The 22,728-nt window shown below is 53.5% G+C and overlaps 6 protein-coding genes across 6 annotated transcripts; 3 read left to right on the top strand and 3 right to left on the bottom strand.

Moving 5' to 3' along the window:
- Window positions 1-2,165: 2,165 nt before the first annotated feature.
- UCRPA7_7463 (putative 60s ribosomal protein l10 protein) lies at window positions 2,166-3,102 on the bottom strand (the record flags this gene model as incomplete). Its single annotated transcript, XM_007920003.1, has 3 exons — window positions 2,166-2,395; window positions 2,453-2,837; window positions 3,058-3,102. The coding sequence occupies 3 exons, from the start codon at window positions 3,100-3,102 to the stop codon at window positions 2,166-2,168; spliced, it is 660 nt and encodes a 219-aa protein (XP_007918194.1).
- Window positions 3,103-3,494: 392 nt separating this feature from the next.
- UCRPA7_7462 (putative 60s ribosomal protein l30 protein) lies at window positions 3,495-4,073 on the top strand (the record flags this gene model as incomplete). Its single annotated transcript, XM_007919994.1, has 3 exons — window positions 3,495-3,570; window positions 3,637-3,791; window positions 3,975-4,073. The coding sequence occupies 3 exons, from the start codon at window positions 3,495-3,497 to the stop codon at window positions 4,071-4,073; spliced, it is 330 nt and encodes a 109-aa protein (XP_007918185.1).
- A 1,589-nt stretch (window positions 4,074-5,662) lies between these two features.
- On the top strand, window positions 5,663-7,600 carry UCRPA7_7461 (putative m serotype protein; the record flags this gene model as incomplete). Its single annotated transcript, XM_007919989.1, has 2 exons — window positions 5,663-6,290; window positions 6,357-7,600. 2 exons carry the CDS (start codon window positions 5,663-5,665, stop codon window positions 7,598-7,600), a joined length of 1,872 nt encoding a protein of 623 aa, XP_007918180.1.
- Window positions 7,601-15,401: 7,801 nt separating this feature from the next.
- Window positions 15,402-16,145, top strand: UCRPA7_7460 (putative phospholipid metabolism enzyme regulator protein; the record flags this gene model as incomplete). Its single annotated transcript, XM_007919996.1, has 1 exon — window positions 15,402-16,145. The coding sequence occupies one exon, from the start codon at window positions 15,402-15,404 to the stop codon at window positions 16,143-16,145; it is 744 nt and encodes a 247-aa protein (XP_007918187.1).
- A 1,693-nt stretch (window positions 16,146-17,838) lies between these two features.
- UCRPA7_7459 (putative vacuolar protein sorting-associated protein) lies at window positions 17,839-19,662 on the bottom strand (the record flags this gene model as incomplete). The annotated part of the gene is made up of 1 exon (XM_007919991.1): window positions 17,839-19,662. The coding sequence occupies one exon, from the start codon at window positions 19,660-19,662 to the stop codon at window positions 17,839-17,841; it is 1,824 nt and encodes a 607-aa protein (XP_007918182.1).
- Window positions 19,663-21,743: 2,081 nt separating this feature from the next.
- On the bottom strand, window positions 21,744-22,632 carry UCRPA7_7458 (hypothetical protein; the record flags this gene model as incomplete). The annotated part of the gene is made up of 3 exons (XM_007919992.1): window positions 21,744-21,889; window positions 22,012-22,440; window positions 22,545-22,632. 3 exons carry the CDS (start codon window positions 22,630-22,632, stop codon window positions 21,744-21,746), a joined length of 663 nt encoding a protein of 220 aa, XP_007918183.1.
- Window positions 22,633-22,728: the final 96 nt, after the last annotated feature.

The following is a 22,728-nucleotide window of genomic DNA, read 5'->3' as shown; positions in this document are numbered from 1 at the left end:
AAGTGAACTCGTGGCGATAGTATGATTCTGGCGGCCAGGTACTCGAACAGCGTAATGGTGCTTCAATATGTATTACAGTGTTGTGCCAGATGAAGGGAAGCTGTCCCCGCCCGTCTGTGTGTGTCACGATCTCCCTCCCGTGTGTTGTCAGTACACCCCGCAAGTGCAGCTTGCCTGCCTGGCTGTCTCAGCGGCGTGCAACGGATCACACGATGGGATAAATAGGTCTGAGAATGTAAGCACACGATCAATAGACAGGGTTAGGCGTAAGAATGTCGGTAAGGTAGCTGAAGAGGCGAGATATATTCTATCGTCAGGACACGGAAGTCAGGCGCAGGGCGAGCACGGAGGCTGGGCACAGCAGTCAGTGTGTCCTTGATCAAGGCAGGTAAGGGAGGCCGGATAAGGTTGGCTCGAGAGTCAGCTTCAAAGTGGGCGGGCAGGCGATCATGTCAGCGGGGCGACAGGGGGCTCACTCCTAACGACAGCACTACGCCTACTCACAGGAGGCGACGGGATCCTGACTGATACCACCTGCAGCACGCACTGCGCTGTGGTCTGGCGGGAAAGGCGGGAGTGGCTCCCCTTAATGTAGGCTAACCTGCGTAAACTACAACCCACCATGACAATCAGATAAGCCAATTGTCATATAATTCACCACTCAAGAACCAGATCCCGAGAGGGAGGATGGGAATGAAACTGTCAGCACTTGTATTTTTAACTGCTGAACCTAAGCCACGATGGACGGTTAGTCAACAGCCTAACTCGGTCTCAAGCTGCGTCTACAAATCATTCGAGAGGAAGTCCGAATATTACGATCCAGTGCTGAGCGCTTTCCTGACCTAGTTTCTTATTATCAAAATAATCATCATAATGATCATCACACCTTCTCCGTATATTCCCCTCTACGCTGCGTCTTTTCTTCAGCTAGCCGATAGGGCCGAAAGGCGTTTGCGTAAACACGAGTAGCGGTGTCTTGCTTTGTGTTGTGGATGAGCCGGGACATCCCATCGTGCCCAGAAATGGCATCATGGATACCTATGTAAGTCCCAACAAGCCTATACGCTTATCGGGGATGGTGGGTGTTCTCGCCCACGCGATAAGACCCACTGAGGTGTCCGCCAGCTCCGTTGTCGCAAAGAAAGTGAAAGAAGAGCGTTTACATTGCAAAGCCGCGAATGGGACATTACAACCAGCACGCGAGCCAGCGCCTACTGTACTCGGAAAGTAGCCGCGCCGGCATTGACACACGGATTATATGACTTCACTCGTACAAGTAATTTCCGCTATTGAAGCACCGTATCTCGAAACTAAGTGAAGTCATGAATTCTTCCCTAATAGCAGGAAGTAGGCCCAAAGGCAAACAAGTCTATCACCGCTTCAGCACAAGCGGTCCCCAGTCTCATGAACTTTCCTCTCACATGGGCCGGTACTATGCAGCACGTCATCAAAGCGGTCTTAGAAACCAGTATCTCAAGCAAGCACCCTTTTTCCACCGAAAGGAAGCCAGTGTGCCAATTTGATTGGGAATACCAGCAGTTTGATGGTCTGCTGGAACTTCTATGGGACGACTATTCACAAGCAGCCTCAGGACGTTCCTCGGAAGCAGCCGGTAACATCAAGCCTGGGCGAGGTAAAGTTACTCTAGCCGTGGCTGATGATGAACGTGCTCCCTTTTCTTTACACTATCGTATCCTCGGTATCACGGGATTAGACTGTAGATGCTCTACAAGAGATGCTTTCCGTTCTTGGCTCTATCTCTAGGTATGGCTGGCAAAAGTAGACTTAGCACGTCTTCACTCGCATTAGTGACTTGCCACATGATATCTCTCCTTTACAAGTCAGCTATAGCTGGGTGTGCGACAATGATGAAAGCAAACAGTGGAATATCACGGCAAGCAATCTCTACGTAGCGGGCCGCTAAGATTATGTCACAAAACATCTCTCTGCCAGCAGATTTGTGGCGAAGAACAATCCATTGACATAAGCTGAATGATCACCCTCATGTCCCATGTTGTAAAAAAGTATGGTGCAGAACTTGATTTATTTGACTGTGCCGAAGCGATCTCTTTGGGTAAGAAGAATATGCTATCTAACTCAGCCTCTCATAACCGTTTTACGCCAGCCTGGAAACCCCAACATGACTTTGTCCCTAACACAACCCTTTATGCGGTGAAGGCATCAGGGAAGCGCTTCATGTTCTGCTCGAGAGAGCCGTGGTTGGCCAGGAACTGGACGTAAGCACCGTCGACCTTGACGCGGCCAGCAGCCTTCTTCTCCAGGTACTCCTCGCGGCGGAGAGGGGTGAAGCCCCAGTTCTTGGAGATGATGATCTTTTGGCGACCGGGGAACTTGTACTGGGATCGTCGGAGAGCCTCGAGAGCGGTAGCACGGTCTGGTACAAGATTAGTAACTGGATTCAAAAACGAGATGAGGCGATTTGTGAACGTACTGGAGTCACGAGTACGGACGCTCATGATGATCTGACCAATGTTGACACGGGCAACAGTTCCGTTGGGCTTGCCCCAAGCACCACGCATACCAGTCTGCAGTCTATCGGCACCGGCGCAAGACAACATCTTGTTGATACGGACGACGTGGTACGGGTGGGCACGGACACGAAGATGGAAACCTTCCTTTCCGGCAACCTTGACCAGGTACTTGTTGGCGCAGATACGGGCGGCCTCGAGAGCCTCGGAGCTCAGCTGCTCATACTCGTTGGAGACCATGTGGATGCATAGCGGGAAGTCGTCGACGGTCGCGCGCTTTCGGCCAAGGTCGAAGATTCGGATCTTGGGGTCAGGGACACCACGGTTGAAGCGGGACTTGGGATACGGCTGAAGAAGCATGTGTTAGCACCTTGTTCTGTCGAGATTCTCCCATTGTTTCTGCTGCAAAAATTCCAAGATGTTCCAGATTTCATCAGGCAGTCGTAGACAGCGTGAAGAGGCCGATCATGGCATCCATCAAGAATCTTTCCCATCACCCTTCTTGGCCATTTTGCTCCAAAAAAGCGTCCCAATTTTCCATCAAAGTTTGCAACGCGGAGGTGCTCACCTTGTTCTTGCAGTATCGGTAGCAGCGGGCGGGACGACGAGCCATCTTGACTGATTGTTCCTGGTGATGTCGCTGTCGAGAGGTTTGTTTGTTGCGTGGTGGAGAAGTGAGGTCGACAGCAGGAATCGCCTCTAGATTTAACTCGTGCCTTGATTTCAAAGCAGGCGCATCAGGTAAGCCGAGCGGACTCACAGTTCGCCCTCGTCCTCACTTGAAGTGGGGCACTTAGGGTTTCAGACCAGTTTTTGCTGGAGAGTGGGGTGTCTGACCAATGAGAGGCCGCGGATAGATACTTCTCCGACCTCCGAAGCAGTGAGTGTGCGGCCTGTAATTGATTTCTATCTTTTACGGGAATTCACCCACCTCTCCGAGATTTTTCTTTCAACCCAGACCATCATCACATCGAGGGATCAAGGAAAACCTACCCAACATTCACAATGGCCCCCAAGAAGAAGTCGAAGTCCTCTGACAACCTTAACTCGCGCCTGGCGCTTGTTATGAAGTCTGGAAAGGGTGAGTTTGCCATGCCATGTCGCCGTTTTTGAGGAGGAAAAAAGGTATACTGATGCATACTTTCAGTCACTTTGGGCTACAAGTCAACCCTTAAGGCCCTCCGTTCTGGCAAGGCTAAGCTGGTCCTCATTGCCGGCAACACTCCGCCGCTGCGCAAGAGTGAGCTCGAGTACTACAGCATGCTGTCCAAGGCCCCGGTTCACCACTACGGAGGCACCAACGTGAGTTCTCCTTACATTTCCCTGATATTTCTCACTTTGCCGAAGACTATTCGTCTTGGGCTTTTCTTTCGCAGCTGTTCTTGGCTCTGAAGACCACTGGTCTTGGGGGCTGCCCAGCGAAGAAGTCTTTTCTCAGACTTTGGAGGGTTTAATTCTTGAAGCTTACATTTCTTGCTATGACAGATTGAGTTGGGTACTGCCTGCGGTAAGCTGTTCCGCTGCTCCACCATGGCCGTGCTCGACGCCGGTGACTCCGACATCCTGAGCGAGCAACAATCCTAGACGAGTGTTTTTGGCTTCTAGGGAATCATGACGCGGCGTTCAGGTTTGGAATGGCAAAAGGGGACATACCATCGGCAGGACACTTGATTATTGATCATCTTCACCGTTGGACGTCAAGTCCAATGCAGTATATAAGGGCGATGCCTTCTCTTAGGTCTATTATTACGTAGCCATTGACGAGAATCGTTCTTCCAATACCATGGCCATAGCCAGCTTCGAACCCGCTGAATAATTGCCTTGAATGTGTGACTATGTACATGCCAATTCCAGATTCGGTAGTTGGGGGGCAGCGTCGAAATCTCTACCTACCTACGTGGTGCAAGGGGGTCAGTGCTGATAGAGGAAGTTCAGGGTTAAGTCGAGCCTTATACTCTGGTGATATGGCTTTAGAGACGAGGCACGCCATCACCAGTGATGTAAGCCAATCCTGCAACAACCCTGTCTTAAGTACAGCGACAATTTATAAACGCCAGAATACTAAAGCCACTGAATCCCGAGGCCGATTATCTCTTAATGGAATAGCACTAGAGCCTGGTAGGTTGTTTACGATTGAGGTTAGGTGAATACAAGCATTAACTGCTAAATTACAACAATCAACCTGTGTCTCCATCCGCCCCGACTATGCCTCCTTTGTCGAATACACCGAATAAAGTTGTACTGAGAAGTGCGAACCTCAATTTAGAATGGACGAAGAAGTAAGAGAAACGAAAAATACTTCTAGAAGGCGGTGCAATGTGTCCTGTTCGGAGGTACCTCGGCCAAGTCCTCTTTTGCTGGTTCGAGGTAGGGGTATTGTACTATTGTCACATCGATATAGAATGGTGGCACGTTTCAGCGAATCCCTGGTGATGTACCAAGAGTTGTTCAATGCGCCGACATTTGCGACGCGAACACGTCGATCCTGCTGTGTTCCCTTTATTACGAAGGCAGCCTAGTGTTATTATCTCGTAGTCGGGTATTCATGCAAACAAGCAAGTCGCGTCTATCAGGGACCTATCTTCGTCATCGTTTGAGCTTCCCGACACAGCGAAACATCAGACCTTCCGTCCTCCAACATTCCATCTCATACCTACCAGTGAAACCACCATCAACTCCTACACTGTCTATCGAGTCAGCAAGACACATGCCAGAGGGCTTGTTGCGGGCCTTGAACCGTTTACACTAGACTTCGGTACTCGATCTCTCCAAGAAATAGCCTAGCGGAACTCTGGCGAACGGTGGCTGACCTGTGCTGGAGAAGGGGGCTTAGCCTGTCCTCTGCTGCTCGCGAGCCAATCCCTTTTTCGCGTCCCTTTTCCCTGGTTTAGATTGCTCTGCTTCTGGCTGGCTGCCGCTGTGCATCAGATGCTGAACGACGATCCCGAGCGCCACCAGTTTCTAAAATAATACTGCCACGACCGCAGCTCTCGACCGTGTTGTTGCTGTTGTGTCATTCCTCTCTCCCGCACTTCCAACAATCGAACCAACGCAACACCTTCGCTTTTAGTTATCGACACAGGCGCTGCGCATTCACAAATACCGAATTTTTTATCAATCGCTAGCTCCATACATACAAAGATCAGGGTCTACGAGTAATCGCCAGGCATAAAATGTCGACGGCCGCCACGAAGAAACCACCCGCGACGGGTCGGGACCCAACTGCGCCGGCCTCCTCGTCACCGTCGCGAGGTACCGCAAGGGCATCTACTCCGACTTCCACTGCTGCTGGTACCGGTGGCGTGGCACGAACACGATCAGTCCGGGGCGGAACGCCTGTGTCCGCACGCGCAGCTGCAGGCCAGCGAAGAGAGTCGCCGCTTGCATCGACCACCAATGCGAATATTGAGGCGGAAGAAGCTGCTCGCGCTGAGACCGTGGCTCTTCTCGACGATTTGAAGGAGCGCTTGGTGAGAGCTGAGGGCGCTTCCGAACAGTATAGGAAACAAGCGGAGATACTACAGAGCAAGCTCGATGAGGCAATCAAGGAGCAGGCGAAGCTGGAGGAGAAGGTACACGAGAGCGAGGAGCAGATCGAGGCTCTGAGGAATGAGAAACGTGAGGCGACTAGGCAAATTCGCGAGATGGAAGCCATTTACGAAGCCGAACGAAGTTCTATGGCCAAAGAGAAAGAAGAGATGGCAAATCGCGAGGAAGAGATGCAGATCGTTATCCAGCGACTGAAGGACAGCCTCTCACAAAGAGCCAATAATGACGATGATGGCCGGCCGTCAAGACAGTGTGAGTATTTGACCGCATGAAAGGAACTGTAGTATCATTCTGCCATACTGACGTATCCGCCATTAGCGAACAACTCCCCTAGCATCGACAATGGTAGCTTCGCTCCACCATCATCTCTACAACGCAGCGATTCGCGGAATAACTCGAAGCTTATTCTGCAGAAAGACAAGTTGATTGAGTCTTTGCGGCTGGAACTCGCAGAGGCCCAGATCAAGCTTGTAGAGTCGGAAAACCAAGGCGGCGGTAGGCTGCATGAGGTTGAGCGGCTCCTGATGGAAGCTCGCATGGCTAACGCACGTCTTATGGAAGACAACGAGAGCTATCAATTGCTGCTCCAAGAAAAGACGCTCAATGGCGACTTCGCTAAGAGCGACTTCGGCTACATGAGCGGCGCCCACTCGAACGAGGACGCACTGGCTGCTCTCGAGGGCAAGACAGGCGGCACGAGCCTCGCGGACGAGCTGTCTGAAGCAGCTGAGGGTGAGAGCGAGAATTATCGGCGCTTGGAGGCCGAGCTACGGGCGGCGAAAGATTCAAATAAGGCGCTTACCCTGTATATCAACAAGATTATCGAACGCCTACTCCAGCACCAGGAGTTTGAGCACATCCTTGATACATCTACCGAGATCAAGTCACCGACTGCGAATACTAACAAAGAGCTTCCGCCTCCTCCGCCACCCAAAGATCAAGCAGCTACAGGTCCATCACTACTGCAGAGGGCGAAATCGATTGCTATCGGTGCAGGTGGCCCGAAACCGAGACCAAGACCGATGTCCGTCATGCCGAGTAGCACTGCGCATAACAACCCAGAGACGGCACCGAGCATTCCCATCGGCCTCACCCGCTCGAGCTCAACTAGACGAACTCGACCTATGAGCGAGCAGTTCACCGGTGGAGCCGCGCAGGTCGTCAACCAGATGTACAAGGGCTCCGACGGGCCCCTCTCCCCCGGACTACGATCTTCGCAGACATTCTTCCTACCTTCAGGAAACCGTGTTCCCAGCGGAACAAATGTGCCCATGAGCACCAGCGGCAATTTCCCAGGAATGAAGAGCGAGACGTCGAGCACGAGCGGAGACTCGCTTGCTGATGGGCCTAACTCTCCCAACACGAGCCCTCCCAGGTCCAATCACCACGAGAAGACGACGACCTTTGCAGGCAACAAGCCGCGGCCACTCAGACTGGTGCAGGAGAACCCCGAGGCCATGCAGCAGAACGCCAATAAGCGGGCGAGCTGGATTGGTGGCTGGTGGGCAGGTGCTGGGAAGAAGGAGGAAGCTACACCCGCGGGCGAGGCTATTAGGGAGTGATTGTTGTGATAGATTTGTAACTGGGGAGATGTGGTAATATGATACGATCGGCCATGGAACTGGATACATTACATGATACGGAGATGATGCGATTCACTTTGGATCCTAGCTGGACAAGGCACAATTCTTTTATAGATCCGGACCTGCAGGATACCCCTGGGCATGGGAGTCGGCTTGATAGTATATAAACTCATGAACGCTAAACCCTTGACTCTTTGTACAAACTTGTTCGGAAAGATTCGAACATTCACACGAGCTATGGATCCCGCGACAGGCGTTATTTCCAGACGACTTGTTCAGCGCTTCAATACATTTCATTGTGCCTCTTGGACTTGATCCTTGAGATATCAACTTCTATCATACCAATCCAGGCGATACTGCGATTTAGTCCTCAGTATTTGTAGGTTGGCATCCTCTCTGCGCCATCCCACACTTTGCAGTGGGGTGGCCTAGCAGGTAGTTGCGGCACAGATAATACCTACTGTTTCCCATAGCTGCTTACCATTACAGGTTACTACGCGACTCAGGTCCACTGATGACTGATATAGACAAGACTTAGTGTAGCTTCGGTCCTAAGTCCGTAATTCAATGTCCTGAAATCCATATAACTTCATTTGATCGCCACAAATGACGGACTGGTAAACACTTGGCCCCGGAAGGCTGAGGCATCGACCCGGCGCATCCCAACAAAGGTGCCGGGCCTTCTACTTTGGCATAAGATGAAAAGGTCTGCGAAGGCTTCGGATATCGAAGAGAACGGAGAACAAGAAGCAGAACTAGCAAGAACAAGACCGAGGAAGCGCCCGAGGTCATCTACCAGGAACGAGACTCCTGCTGAGGTGTGTACTTGTCTTTGGATTCAACGACCTCCTAAACTCTCATCAATTATTCAGTTAAGAGGAGGGCTAAGTTATCACAGCGGCGCCGAAGACAGGTTCGCTTAGCGCAGAGGGCGTATAGATCTCGACAGCAAGACACGATACAGACATTGGAGACCAAAGTCCAGGCATTGAACGATTCCATCGAGAAAATCAGCCACGCATTTCTGAAGCTCTACCAATATGCGCAAAGTCGTGGTATGCATGATCAAGCGCCTGACCTTGAGACTTATCTTCAGTCAACCATTGAAGGGGTTTTGGCGCTCAGCAATGAGTCAAACGGCAATGCCCATGTCGAAGACATCCTACAGCGGATGGTCCAATGTGATGGAGGTTCGGGGATCAGCCATGTTTCTCAGCCCAATGACACGAATGCGCAGGAACCTGGAACGGCATCTTCGACGGTTGTGAGAAACTCCACCCATCGCGAGATTGAATCCTCATCTACCTTCGAGAACACCTTCTTCCCCATCGATCTACGATTAGATACGCATCAGGACGACGTATTGCTGGTTAAGAGAGCAGGTCCTGTAAAGTCCTCTACTTCTTCAGTTCAGGATATGGTGAGATCGGAAATCTACCGGTTTCTGAGTTAGATGGGGACTACGATGACCGATGGAATCCACGGCAAGAGCCCTGACAAGGTTATCATTTGCTTTGCACATATCAGATGCATTATCTACCTTATCTGTTGCCCATCACGACCACTTGATACAGCCAGACCAAAGTATGACAATGACAGGCCCGGCAGTCTCGGTGAGCAGCATCAAGTGGGGGGAACTTCTTGCCTTGAAGCGGAAACAGTGAGGGTAAAGCAATCCGGATCAGGATCTGGGCGAGCACCTTGGAAAGGTGCAAGAAGAAACAAAGAAAAAGCTATTGGATACCTGGGTAGGTAGGTGGTTATTGATCTCTGAGTTTGGACTGCTAAAGGCAGACATCAGACTGCATGCGCCAGCCAGATGGAGGACAAGTCAAAACTATCAATTTTACTTCTAAGTCATGAAAACCACATCTTACTTATCAACAATGCATTGTCAAATACGTCATTTCTTCCGAGTCACCACCATGAGCCATTCTAGATAATCAAACTAGCCTGTAGTCGCGCACCAGACAGGTCATGCCTTCTTCTCTAAGATCACCGGACCTGCTCCCGGCTCTCTGGTTGGAGGCGTCTGACCAGTCAAAATGCGTGAGGGCTTATGACGTGCGCATTCATACGCACTTTGTATTAAGGTTATTCGCTACATCTCTTCCTGGTGGGAAGCAGAGTTTCTCTTTTTGGACTGCAAGTCCGCCCATGCTGTCTTGTCTCGCTGAAGCCATGGGCAAGACTGGCTACCGTAAGGACAGAGGATATTTCTCCCCCACGAAAAAGGGGACCACTCATGAATACGTGTCACCACACGGTCGGTGTTGCGAATGCAAATGAAAATAATAGGATAGGCAGGTTGCCCAACGGTCTTTGCCCTTGCTGGGCGAGCCCTGGCCCTGGCCGAGCCGGGATGAGACTTACCGCCATGTTGGGACGGACCTCGGAAATCTGCGAGCGCTCACTAATAACTCAGTCACTCACGTTCTTCACGCCCCTATGCACATATGATCCCGGCATTAGGGCAACCAGTGGAGCCGAGGACCCCTGGCTAGAGAAGAACAAGACGGTGAAAGTCCGGACTGGAGATGCTGTCAAAGTTTTAAAAGTGACTGACTGATATATCGACTGTCGGGTCCCTCGGCTCTTGCATAGCTCGCGCAATCATTGCAACGCCGAGGGAGCCGTCTGTGCTTTGACGGTCTTCATTTTATTTCCTTCGTTACGCTCACTGACTTCTTGCGCGCTTCTAGCTGGACTTTTAGAGCTCAAAGAAGCGATTCTTGCTGCGAATAGCCCACTCAGCAACAGACAGGAACAGGGAGCAACTGTCAGAACCGGATAGGGCTCGAACTCCCCCCCACGGATCCTTGTTTCTTGCGGATGGTGCCACGTCGCCGTTGCTGAGAGGCTGAGTTGTAACTTGTGCCCGGTAGATGTCCTATTTTGGAACCGAATACAGATGGGGGTGGTGTCGGTGATAGGCGGGAATGTTAGTTGAAGTGGATGGATGTTACGACAGTAAAGTCGAGAGCAGGAGTACTGACTTTGCCCCGACCAGAGAGGACTGTCTTGAATCTAGTCTGTGTATTTTCGTGTTTTCTTTGGCAGTGCTACGGTGTAACTGGATTTATTCTGGAGTTTCCGAGTTCCTTTCCGGTTTAAAAGTGGCTACAGAAGAGACTCTGCCATGATCGTGGCAACTCACTGGAGCAACATTCATTTACTCGCACAATCGCAGTACCGGTACACCTACCGTACAGGAAATAATGAACGCTCACTCTACCTAGGCAAACCCCAAAGACAGGAAGCAGGGGCCGCCCTAGCGCACAGGACAAGTCGAGTAGAGTACATCCATGTACTGACAGCGTGTGTGTCTGGTTGCCGGATACAACGCCTGGCAGCCGGGACACGTGTAGACAAGCCTAGCGACAGGGACAGAAGGTGGAGTAGAAGAAATGTGGAAGCCCAGATGGAAAACGTAACGTCGGCACCGGCTAATCCAGGGCAGGCAAGCAGGCAGGCAGCCCAGCCCAGCCAGCCCAGCCCACGGCGAGATGAACAGTCTGAGTGAACATGTACTGTACCCACCACTGAGAGAGTGGAAGAAAACGTCCGCGGGCAAAAGTTGCTGGGGGCGGCCGGGGTATTCGCCGACTACCGCCCGCCGTGAATAGTGAAGAGGCACGAGGAATGGTGCTGGCCGGGTAGTTTCATGTTACTTCCGGGGGATGCTCGTGAGGGTATTTGTTGGGGAGTCTGCGCCGTCGCATGTCTCCATTGGTCCAGAGGCTGATCACATCTCTGGTGAGCCCGTCAATCTCCCTCACTCCAAGATGGATCTTTGGTTTATTTTCCCCCACGGGAGATGGACCCGGTCAGCAACTAACGTTAGAATGCCGCTGTGGATGTTGTATTTGCTGACCCCCTATCGAGGAACAGGACATCTGGAGGTACTCGGGGGGTACACGTCATGCCTGTCATGCCTCCACGGCTGTCCGCCTGTCTCGTTAACTGACTGACTGACTGCCTATCTGTGAATGAAGACGGAAAGGAACTCAGGAACCCGAGCGACAGTTCAGTTATCTGCCGTCCACTGAGTTGATCTGATCTGATCTGACCTGAAGATGGAGACTCATGCGCCGCTTCAAGTCTAAATGGCTTCGCTGGCTTGACTACTCTACATTCGGCTGCTTGCTTCCACTAAGTTCGCCTAGATACAGTCTTGGTGCCATTGTCAAACTCAACTGGATCCATAATCGAAGAGGCGCATTCGGAGGCGGAAAAGTGGATGGAGCCGGCATATGGCTTCGAAGGTTTGTTTATTTGCGTGTTTGGCTGCTGCTTCGACTGTTGTTGTGTGACTTCCTCTTAGAAGTCTCTTTGGAACAACACTGAGAGATGTTAAATCAAGAGGTAAACAAAATTCCAACAATGAAGTAATAGAAGCAAGCCGAGATGCATCTTACGTATTGGTCTCAAGCACGAGGCCTTCGGGGCACGATGAGTGACCACACGACCATTTTGGCTGCTTGCTGGCGGTCAAGCACTCTGATTAGCGTACTGTGGCCACTACCGGTAACACTAAAATTGACCGGGGGATGTTTTGCTCCTGGAGGAGGCGGAGAAAAACAACTCATCCACTGTGGCCCTGTGGGTTGTCACCGTAGGTACCTCATCTGCCTACCTTCGCTACCTAGCACGCCTAGGTAGGTACCCTCGCTCTCTCGCTACCCACGTCAACCACCACGCAGCGCATCCGCCCGCCTGACAGAAGGACTGTGGTGACTGGCATTACCGCACCTCCTCCCTCTGGCTCCTCTGGCTCCTCTGGCACCACCTCTTCCTCTGCACCCACCCCCCATCCCGTCGGCGTCAGGCACTTTCGATCATTGCTCGGGGGGCAATCAATCGCGTCGACACCATTACACATACATCCCCCCCCTCCCACGTATATCCATCATCCATCCATACATCATCCATCCTGCAGTGCCATTCTTCTTCTTCTTCCTCCTCTTCCCTCCATCTTGTTCGACTGACCACTGCCCACTGCCCACTGACCACTGACTGGTCTTTTACTCGGAGTACTTACGTCGTCGACTACCACCAACAAATAAAGAACGAACGAAAGAGAGACAGACCAAAAAAAACGAGATCAGATCCTCTTGTGGCTGGCCCATTCCCGTCCGTTCCTCGTACCTCATTCCTGGCCCCGGCCCGGTTCGCCTTACTCGCAGACTCCCCGTCAGTCTAGTGAAAGTGAACCGAACCCATCCCATCCATCGTCACTTGACTCCACGCCCACGCCAAATACGATTCCGTCATCGCCAGTCAACCAGTCTTCCTCGTCGGCCAACCCCCAACTGCTGAGGGACACAAGAACCAATCTTCGCCCATCGACTCTGCCTTCGATCAGCATTCCGGCTGCGTTGTCCATTCTCGCTTTGTCTGCAAGAACGGCCAACCACGACCAGGTCGCTGTTTGCTCCAAAGGACAGCATCAACAAACTCGGCTAGGCTAGATCATCCAGCTTCGTGGGATCCAGCGAATCTCAGGGACCAAGACACATCGACATATCCTCTCCACTTCAACGCGGCTGCTCCCTTGTGTGCACAATGGTTGACAGGTTACCTACGAATCATCGTCGTCCAAGCTAAGACCATTGTGGCATGAAGGGCTCTCCCTAGACGAGCTGTCATTCCTCTCGCCAGACATCCCTCGCATCCAGTCTCTGCAGCCGTCATGGACAAATCGTCCAATCTTGTCAACGGGGCCGCAGATGCCAACGCCCCCCAGGCCCAGAGTCCCCATCCCACGCTTAGCCGCAAATCATCCACCAGCTCTGCGCTGAAAGCAGACTCGAGCAGTCAACCCTCCCAGCTCTCAAGTCAGACGTCTCGGGCCTCCCCGCTGCCCTCGCGAGAATCCTCTCCGAGCCGTCCAACATTGCGAGCCGCCGTCGCAAAAGCGGCATCAACCAACACCGTCACCAGGTCACGAAAGAACAGCCAGCAGGAGCTCAGTCCATCGCGGCAATCAAGATCCAACATCCCATCTCCGTCGCCTACTTCAAGGACGTTGTCCTCCACGAGCACACCAACACTGCTTCCCGCTTCTTCAGACTCGACCATTCGCGCGCCCATCCCTCAGAAATCGCCAACGTCTGAGCACTCACGGGACGCGCCAAGGTGGCCAGTCTCGCCGCGCCTGCGGTCTCCGCCTCCCGCCTTGAATCGACCAAGCCTTGGGCCACCGCGCAAGGGCGAGCAGGATCCGCCTTCGATCAGTATCCAGCGTTCAACGCCGTCGCCAGCTTCACACCTAGAACAAAGTCACTCAGACACCGATCAGGACGATTCACATCTACAGACTGGCACCAGAACACCAGTGCGCGCCAATAATAGCAGCAATTCGACTCTGGAAACTGTCCAAGAGGCCAGCCCCTTGGCATCTCCGCAGCAGAAATTGGATGACGCGTTAGAAAAACTTCAGGATAGAGATATGGGCGAGTTCGGCTCCCAGCCCGACGGCGTCGAACACGGACCATCCAAGACACTGCTTGCCAGAGCAAACCTTACTACTACAACAAATGAGAGTGGAAGCGACAGCGGCAGCATCAAGGGCGGCGCCGATCGCCGACCACCAATGTCAAGTGTGCCACCTCCTTTGACCTCTCGCCAGTCCAGCATATCCGGCAAAGCAACCGGCTCCAAGGGCAAGCCCACAGAGGGCACAGTACAGAATATGACTGTGGAAACGGAGACAGTGACGTCAATACCACAGGTCTCAGTCGCACCAACAACAAAAAAGGAGGAATCAAATGCCAGCCTCAGAACAAAACCCAGCTCTGAGACGATACGGCCGAAGAAGGAAAAGAAGAAGACGAGTCGGAAACAGACGACCGTCCCATCGGGCACTGGTGAGCTTCCACAATATTTGTCACCTTCAGTCTACGATCCCCAGCCAGGACACGATCAGTCAGCGCGATCAGTTTCTTCGGCAATCTACGCTCTGATATCTCCCACCAAATCGTGCAGTCAAGGCCTGTACGCTGCTGAACCGGCGAGTCCTCGACGGCGTCCACCGTCAAGCACTCGAAGCCAGAGCTTTCATTTGTATCCTCCCATGACCAGCTTGCTAACAAGAACGCGAACAGCATCATCAAAAGCAGACATCTTCGAGGCCAAGGTAGCAAGTGCTGTTGATGAAGCCAACACATCTGACTCGGAAGAAACATTTGTGTACGATTCTAATCCACCCGATGGAGGTGACCGTCCTCGTCGCTTCCATTCTCGGACTCCAAGCGCAACCTCAATGGTCAGCCAGGTTGATAGGACTGGCATGCGGTCGATTAATAGCATCATGGAAAGTGCCGGGCCTAGTGTGGCCGTGAAGAAGAATATGAAGTTTGTGAATACTTTCAACGGTAGCGGCAACGACAGCACTTTTGGGGAGGACGAGGGTAAGGGCACAGGACGAAGCAACGCAGGGTCCACACGAGGGACTACTCGAGCTCACCATCACCATATCGGACGCTGGGGTCGCAACGGCGCCGGTAACGGCCACACTTCACTCTTCGATAATGAAGCCCCCTTCCATATAAACGCTGCGGCTGCACAGCGACCTAAATTCTCAGCCAACAACTCGAGACAATCATCTGGGCCACCCAGCCCACGATTCGGCACTGGACGAGCGGCTCTTAATGGCAAACGCGGACTCCAGATGACGTCTGGTTATGATCTGGACGATACGACTGGCGCAGATGACGAGAGGACTCCTCTGATTCATGGCTCCTTGAGGTCCGCGAGATCTAGAAGGAATCGCGCTCCAATGTCCATGAGAGCTCTTGAGGGGCAGAACTACGGGAATGGCCCATCGTTTCTAAACCGGTTCGCCAGCTGCCTTGTCCTCACCGTTATGCTCCTGCTCGTCGTCTCTGGCGCCATAGGCTTCATGTTTGCGACATCACAGCCTCTCACTGATATCGAGCTCGTCAGCATGAAGAACGTGCTGGCGAGTGAGCAAGAGCTCATGTTTGACTTGACTGTCAAAGCGCATAATCCCAACGTCGTCGTCGTTATCATCGACTCGGCAGATATCGAAATCTTCGCCAAGTCCCCTCATGCTGGGACCGATTCGGAATGGTGGCGTAGACCACACGACTCGGGCTCCTTCTCTGCTCGTCGCAGTTCCAATGGGGATCTCGAAACCCTTGATGATCCCAAGGACGATCCCCCGTTGGACGACAGCGCGCCGAACATGAGATTGGGAACCATCCGGGAGTTTGATAGCCCTCTATCTTTCGAGGGGTCCTTCTTCCACCAAGGAATATCCGCTTCGACCGGCGAGGTTCGACTTCAAAGGCCTGGTAATGGCACAGATGGCGGTTCGGAGCGCTGGGAACGCATTTTGCAGGACGAGTTCGACTTGATCCTGAAGGGTGTCCTGAAGTACTCCCTCCCACTAAGTCAACGTATTCGAAGCGTCGCGATATCCGGGCGAACCACTGTCAAACCAAATTCGGCGAACGACCCGACACTACGTCCAAATAGCACGGACGTCACCATATCATAATCTGTAAATGATCCACTCACTCGACGGGATACCGACTCCCACGCAATTTCTTTGTTATGTTTGCAACTCTGCGGTATTTAACCCGCTCTGAAATTCTGTATATTGAGCGTGCATGCATGGCATCTCCCCCGGGGAACGGAGCTTGCGGCGTTGGATGGAAAGAGAGAGAGAGAAAGAGTTTTGTTGCTGTTTTTCGCGTTATGAGATACACGGAAAGCGTTCTGCTGGTGGTCTTGTTATCATTATCATTTATCATTACCCTTTGGCTATTGGGTGGACGGCCGCGACGAGACCCCCCTAGAGACTGCTTGATTTATTCATTCATTCCCGATCCCACGTCCTTCGAGACGTATACGCTTTGTTATTTTGCTTCCACTTTCTGCATGGGATGGGGCACCGGAAAAGCGCATAACAAGACGAAAGAGAAAAGACCTACCAAAAGCATGCAAACTGGATTTGGGAGGATTGCTTGTCACAAGATACCATGTTTACCCCACCTGCCAGCGTAAGGGCGCTCGGTTTTGGTTTGGTTCGGTCGGTCAGACGGTCCTTTTTAAAGCGAGGATTTGTTGTTTTCTGGAGCAAGCGAGTATGGCAAGAGGAGAGAAGAGCGAGCTTGTGTGAGCGAGCAAGTGGGTGGTAGTGGGTGGGAAGAGAAAGAGATATCAGATCGGAATACAGTGGGCGACTACTACATCAACCAACCAACCAACCAACCAAGTGTCTGTCTGCTTGCTGTTACTTCACATGTTGTAAACTTACTTATAATGACCTCATGACCGTACTATCCCCAGCGAGGAGCCTGACACAAACGGGCCTGTCTTCGTCTGTGGCTTTGGAGGAACTGTTGTGGTAGTTGGAGTGGGGAGAAAGCGTGCAAGGGGAGCTTGTACCGCAGCTGGGTGGAAGTCGAGACGAGGATGCCATGTCTCTGGGCATCAGATGCTCAGAGCGGCGACCAGATAGTTGCTATAGCTATCTTGAATCATCTCTCATGAAAATGCTATCTATTTTGCTTAGGTGTATATCGTGACGGGTCTGATCCGCGCATTTTCAAACTGCCACTTGTGGCAGGGGCCCATAATTTGTCGTCCATCCATCCATCCATCCATCCAGGAGAGGTACAATTCTCAGTATAGACCCCTGACGAGCTAGATTTACTTGCCCCCTTCGACATGCCCAATAATCAGCAAAGCTCTCATTATCATGGCAAGCACAGTCCAGTTGCCATAGGCATCATGCATACATAGCAAAGGATTCTTCTCTCTATATACCAATGCGTTGCCTATATCTGTCCTAGCTACATGATATCAGAACAAAAGCATACATACAAAAGACACATCTTTCCCCTCCGTTGCGCCGGCGCCTGAGTGTAGGCAGGTATGGTAACCATAATGGTATAGGGGTATCGAGGGCAACGAAAAAGCAAAATGTAGCTCTAGGCTGTCCGTCCGTTCCCGTCTTTGTGTGCGTCTGCGTGTCTGTGTGTCTGCGTGTGTCCAGTCATAGTGTCCGGCCATTGCAAAACTCCATGGCCCTGCCCCGTCCGTCCGTCCCCGATGATCAATCCAAAAAAGAAAATGCTTTCTATAACTCCTTCCAATCTAATGCTTTCCAAATAATAATAAAAAAGCAGCCAGGTGGCAAAAGCAGGCAGCAGGGGGTATCAGGATGATGATGGGGGGGTATCGATTCAGTACCACGCTTTTCTCTTGCCCTCCTCAATGCTGTGTAGGATCCTGCACCGGTCCGTCTGGCAGACCTTCTCGCGGCCCAGGTGCTTGAACTTGGGGCCCATCGGCCCCGTCACGTAGTGGTACTGCCCGAAGATGCGCCACTGCCGGATGTCGAAGAGCCCGTAGAGCTCGTCGCCCCACGGCCCGGTGAAGTGGAACCAGCTCGTGGGCGCGCGCGGGTTCGACGACGCCGGCGTCAGCGTCGTGGGCTCATCTTGCGACTCGGTCGCGAGTTCACCGTCGTTGTCGTCACTGGAGGTGGAGTCCCGTGGCTTCGCATGTGGGTCGATGTTGGCGGTGGAGAATGGATACGGGCGGGACTCGTCGAACGACTGCTCGACCATCTGCTCATCTTCTCCGGGAGGCGTCGCCTTATAGTCGTAGAAATAGGCGTAATTGTTCAGAGACGGGTCCCAAAGCGGGCCGTCATCGGTGACATCCTTGAGCATCTTGAAGGGTAGAACATATGGATGTGCGCCGGGGAAGGCGTACATCGCATGACTGCCAACGGCGGAGTAGATGACAGGCCGGTCCACGGTGACGTTGTGGCCGTTGATGGTCGCATTCATGGCCCTCTTTTCTAGAGCTTCCCAGGCATAAGCCTGGCCGCCTTCGTGCTCGCTGAGGAACATGGCCCGCGGCACACCATTCTCAAATCGGATCATGCAGTGTTCCCAATCAGCAACGTGGTTGCCGAAGCGAATCTCTAGCACAGTCTGCCCTAGATTGTATGAGTAGAAGAAGAACCAAAATGCATCCATAATCCCAGAGCCTTTGTCGACCATGATCAGAACAGCGGGTGCGGACGAGTAGCCACTGGGATCCGGCTTGTTCACATCGCTATCTGGTGAGCCTGGCGGGCCGGGGAACGGTCGCTGGGGTTCCGGTTCTTCTCCAGCAAGCTGCCTCCTGCGCAGATTCTTGGAGCGAACCGCCCTCGAACTGAACGGCCGCGATCGCGAGTAAGGTGGGGCACTGGTGTCTTGGTACGGTATGCGCCGAGGATCTGAGATGCGATGCAAAGGCCGGTCTTTATTCACGTCCCACCAGGATGTGCCTCCACGCAGCCGGAGCTCTTCTTGATCCATCTCACGGCGGCGGCGCTCGGCCTCAGTCTCCTCCCATTCGTAGGCCTCTGGCACACCGACGTGGCTGTGCAGCCACTCTGGTCGCTCTTCAACGTCTTCCTTGCTGGTGAGGAAGACTCTGCCGTCTTCTGCGTTAAGTCTGTGCATGTTTGCCAGCGTCATTGGCTCGGTGGTGTTGAGCAGGGAGCCGTTCAAGAACGGCATCATGTGCTGGATGTGCTCCGCAATGTCCGAGGGCCAGAAGTTCTCCCCAGAATACAGGTGCACCATGGGCGCATAGCGCAGGACATAGTCCGGAATGTCCCTCAACGATTCTGCCACGGTGACCTTCTCGCCGTCGTTCCATCCTTGGGGTCCCTGCTTCTCTTGGGCTGATGGGCCCTGTGCCACTTCCCAGCTATACGGCTCTTCACTTCGCTTCCTCAGCTCTTGCGGGCTCTTGTCCTTGCCATTGTCACCGCTCAGCTTGAGGACCGGCGCATCCCAGCGCACATGCATGACGCCGCAGAGGCCGAGCCATCGGCAGGCCTGGCGATCGATCCAGTATGGCGACGAGGAGACCCATTGCTTGTCCCGTTGCTTCTCCTCGGCAGTCGGAGGTACCGGGGCTAGGATCCGGGGCAGGAGAGAGGCGGCCAAGATGAAGACCCCGAGGAAGATGACCACGACGGTCGCTCGGCGGAGGTGGTACATTGAGTCCGGCGGTGGTCGAGGTCGAGGTCGAGGTCGAGGTCGTGGGGGAACCGGGGGTAGAGAGAGGGAGGGAAGAGCAGAGCAATCTAGGCAGGGAAAAGAGAATCAAGCCTCTGTCGGGCTGACAGGAGGATATTCATGGAAAGGTGGTTGCTTATTCCGTCCGGTTGCTTCGGAAGTCGTTGGGTAAGGCGTAATCGGAGTTTGGCTCGCGAGTCTTACAAATACCGGGCCGGCCTTGTTTGTTGGTTGGCTGGTTGGAGGAGATGGTGGGGGCTCCGAGTACAGATGAGATGCCAAGTTCGCAACAAAGTAAAAAGTAAGTTCTATAGGAGAGAGGAACGATATCTGAGAATGTTTGCAAACGAGAGACGAGAGCCACACCGCATCGTCGAGGAGAAGAGGCGGTATGAGTGAAGCGACTGTTCAAAAGGTTGAGTAATGGATGTATGGATGGTGGTGGGTGGTGGGAGAGGATCTAGGCTCGATATAGTGTAGGTTTTGACGTTAGTTGGTAGGTAGGCCCGGTAGTTTTAGTTGAAAGAGAGTCAGCGCGCGCGCGAGGCCGGGGCTTTGTTGGGGCGACCAGCGACCAGGGCGACCAGCGGCAGCAACAGGATGGTAGTCTGGCAGTCTGGGATGCCAGGATGTCCTCAAAGGATCCAACCAAGGCACAGTAAGGCACAGTAAACTGAGTAAAGCACCTGGGCCTGGGCAGGGCTCAGCAGCAGGCAAGTGCCATAAGAGGAGAGAGATACCTGTGTAGGACCTGTGTAGGTAGATGTTGTACCGGTACCTGCTGCACGGCACCAGAATCCGGTTCAGGTTCAGGTTTGGCAAGAGGAGTGGCCCTCTACCTAAGGACTCTACTATGCAGTACTGCGTGTTTCGAGATCGGACCCTGGCCAGCCGGATTGTCAGCAGGTACCTATATGATGTACACGCTGTACAGTCTGTACACTCTAGTACACTCTACCCCGCTCCGTGGTCAGCCTCATACGTAATGGCCAAGTACAGAGTACCGCCCCCACCTGACCTTTGGCCCCAGGTCGCCCGGACTGCCAAAGACAGCCCTGGAGCCCGACCCCTGCTCCCTTGCTCCCCTCCTTGTTTGCGGCCCTGACAGAACATCATCCTCCCGAGCCTTCCCTCCTGCAGCGCACCTGATGATCTTTCTACTATCCAGTACATGTACATGTACCACTCCTCTCATCGGGCGCCAACCGGCATTGCCACCTCGGCCACATTGGCCCTGTACCTGCTCTGGCTGGTCTGGCTGGTCTGGCTGGTCCCGCCAGGGAGAGACAAGAGAGACAATAGTCGCCAAATCCGGCGCTGCATGATGAGGACCACCAGCCAGAACTACCCAAGACCCTCCAAGACCCTCCGTGCCGGCCTTTGTGATGTGCCCATCGGACAGCAGTTCGAGGTCCACGTTGCTTGGCTGCCCATGCATGAGCCCGTTCACTCTCAGTTCTGGCTGGCTGGCCGGATGTCGACTCATCGGAACCGGAACCGAGTCGGTGAGGGAATCGTGCTGAGCCGCTCAACTGCGCTCCTCCTCTTCCTTCCTGGTGCTCCCGCTCAATCGGCGAAAACGCCTACATACCTACTACCTACACGGCATAGAGCGCAGTGCGGGCCGCGAGTCAGTGATGGTGCCCTTCACATATAAATCGTCACCGTCACCTGGGATTGATGGTAAGTCGCCAGCCCAAAGTGTTAGTACTGTTCTTGTAGAGTCGGACACATTACAGTACTATGGGTGCCGCATAGCGAGCATCCACGGCCTAGACAAGATCGACACTCCTTAGACCGTAACGGCTATCTGTGCCATGGGGCGAGGGGGCCTAGACTAGACTCCGCCGTTGGTTGATCTCACAGCCAAAACAGAGAATGCACCAATCACATATCCAGTGCTGCTTCACGATTGCTTTCACAGAGAATTGGCACAGGCACGTTTCGTGAAGCTTGCTTAAGATTCGACCATTCGGCTCATGCACAATCTGGTCTCCGTAAATTAGCCTAGACTGCCATCCATCAATCTCGCCGTCTGCAAACACCACCGCGATAATTCGGGCTTATACTTCATCGGGGTATGAGTCTTCATCGTCATTGTCGCCCGCACCGTCCTGCATAGTCGTGTCGTCCTCAGCGCCAGCAGCCGGTTGAGCAAGGTCGTTCCACTGTCCGGGTGTAGGTGTTGAGCCAGCTGTGCTGCCAGCCCCTATAATGTCCAGCACAGCCCGCTCTTTGTATGGACCTCTTGACCCTTTTCCCCTTGGCCTGCCCCCCCCCATCTGTGTGCATCCCCCAAATTTGCCCGCATCAGCTCTTGCCTCTTGTGACTGTTCTTCCTGTGCCGCTCGGTCGCCTTGGCCCGCTTCCTCCGCTCCACCATCTCCTCCGGGTCGTCCTCCACGTCGTTCTGCCGCGTTTCCATCGTGTGCACCGTCACCTCGTCCGTCTCGCCCCTGAGCCTCTTGATGGCCATGAGGTTCTCTAGGAATCGCGCCTGCGGCGCGCGCTTCCCGTAGCGGTCGCCCACCACGGGGATCGAGATGTTGTGCTTCTGGCGCGCCCTCTCCAGCCTCTTCTCCCTCGCCTCCCGCTCGGCCGCCAGCCCGCCCGGCGTGTCGTCTTCGATGGGCTTCAGCTCGATGAGCGAAGTGAGCAGCCGCGCGCTGCTGGCCGCCAGCAGGTCGATGTCGCCGGGGAGGTGCCGCAGTGCGGGAAGCGCGCCCTCGGCGGCTGGGTCCTGCTCCACGAAGAGCAGTTCTGTGCCGATGTTGCTTGCCCATGAAGCCGAAAACACACGGCCGCGGTACGCGATGATGGGGTTCTTCGAGTGCAGTTCGAGGATTTGGATATCGCCCACCGACTTGTCCGGATCTGTGTCTTTGGGAGATCGTTCTTCATTGTCCTGGACGTCTTCTCGTCTGGGTCGAACCTCGTCAATGTTATCGTCATCCTGACCCTCTGGCTCAGGCAGCTGATCGTCGTCCCCGCCGTTGTCGTCGTCGTCACCAAAGGTGGAAGCCTTGGTCGACTTTGCGTCCTGTTGGA

The sequence above is a fragment of the Phaeoacremonium minimum genome, assembly GCF_000392275.1.
Source record: "Phaeoacremonium minimum UCRPA7 unplaced genomic scaffold PA7_03_scaffold_533, whole genome shotgun sequence".
Classification (NCBI taxonomy): Eukaryota; Fungi; Ascomycota; class Sordariomycetes; order Togniniales; family Togniniaceae; genus Phaeoacremonium; species Phaeoacremonium minimum.
This window is presented reverse-complemented; position numbering and strand designations above follow the sequence as displayed.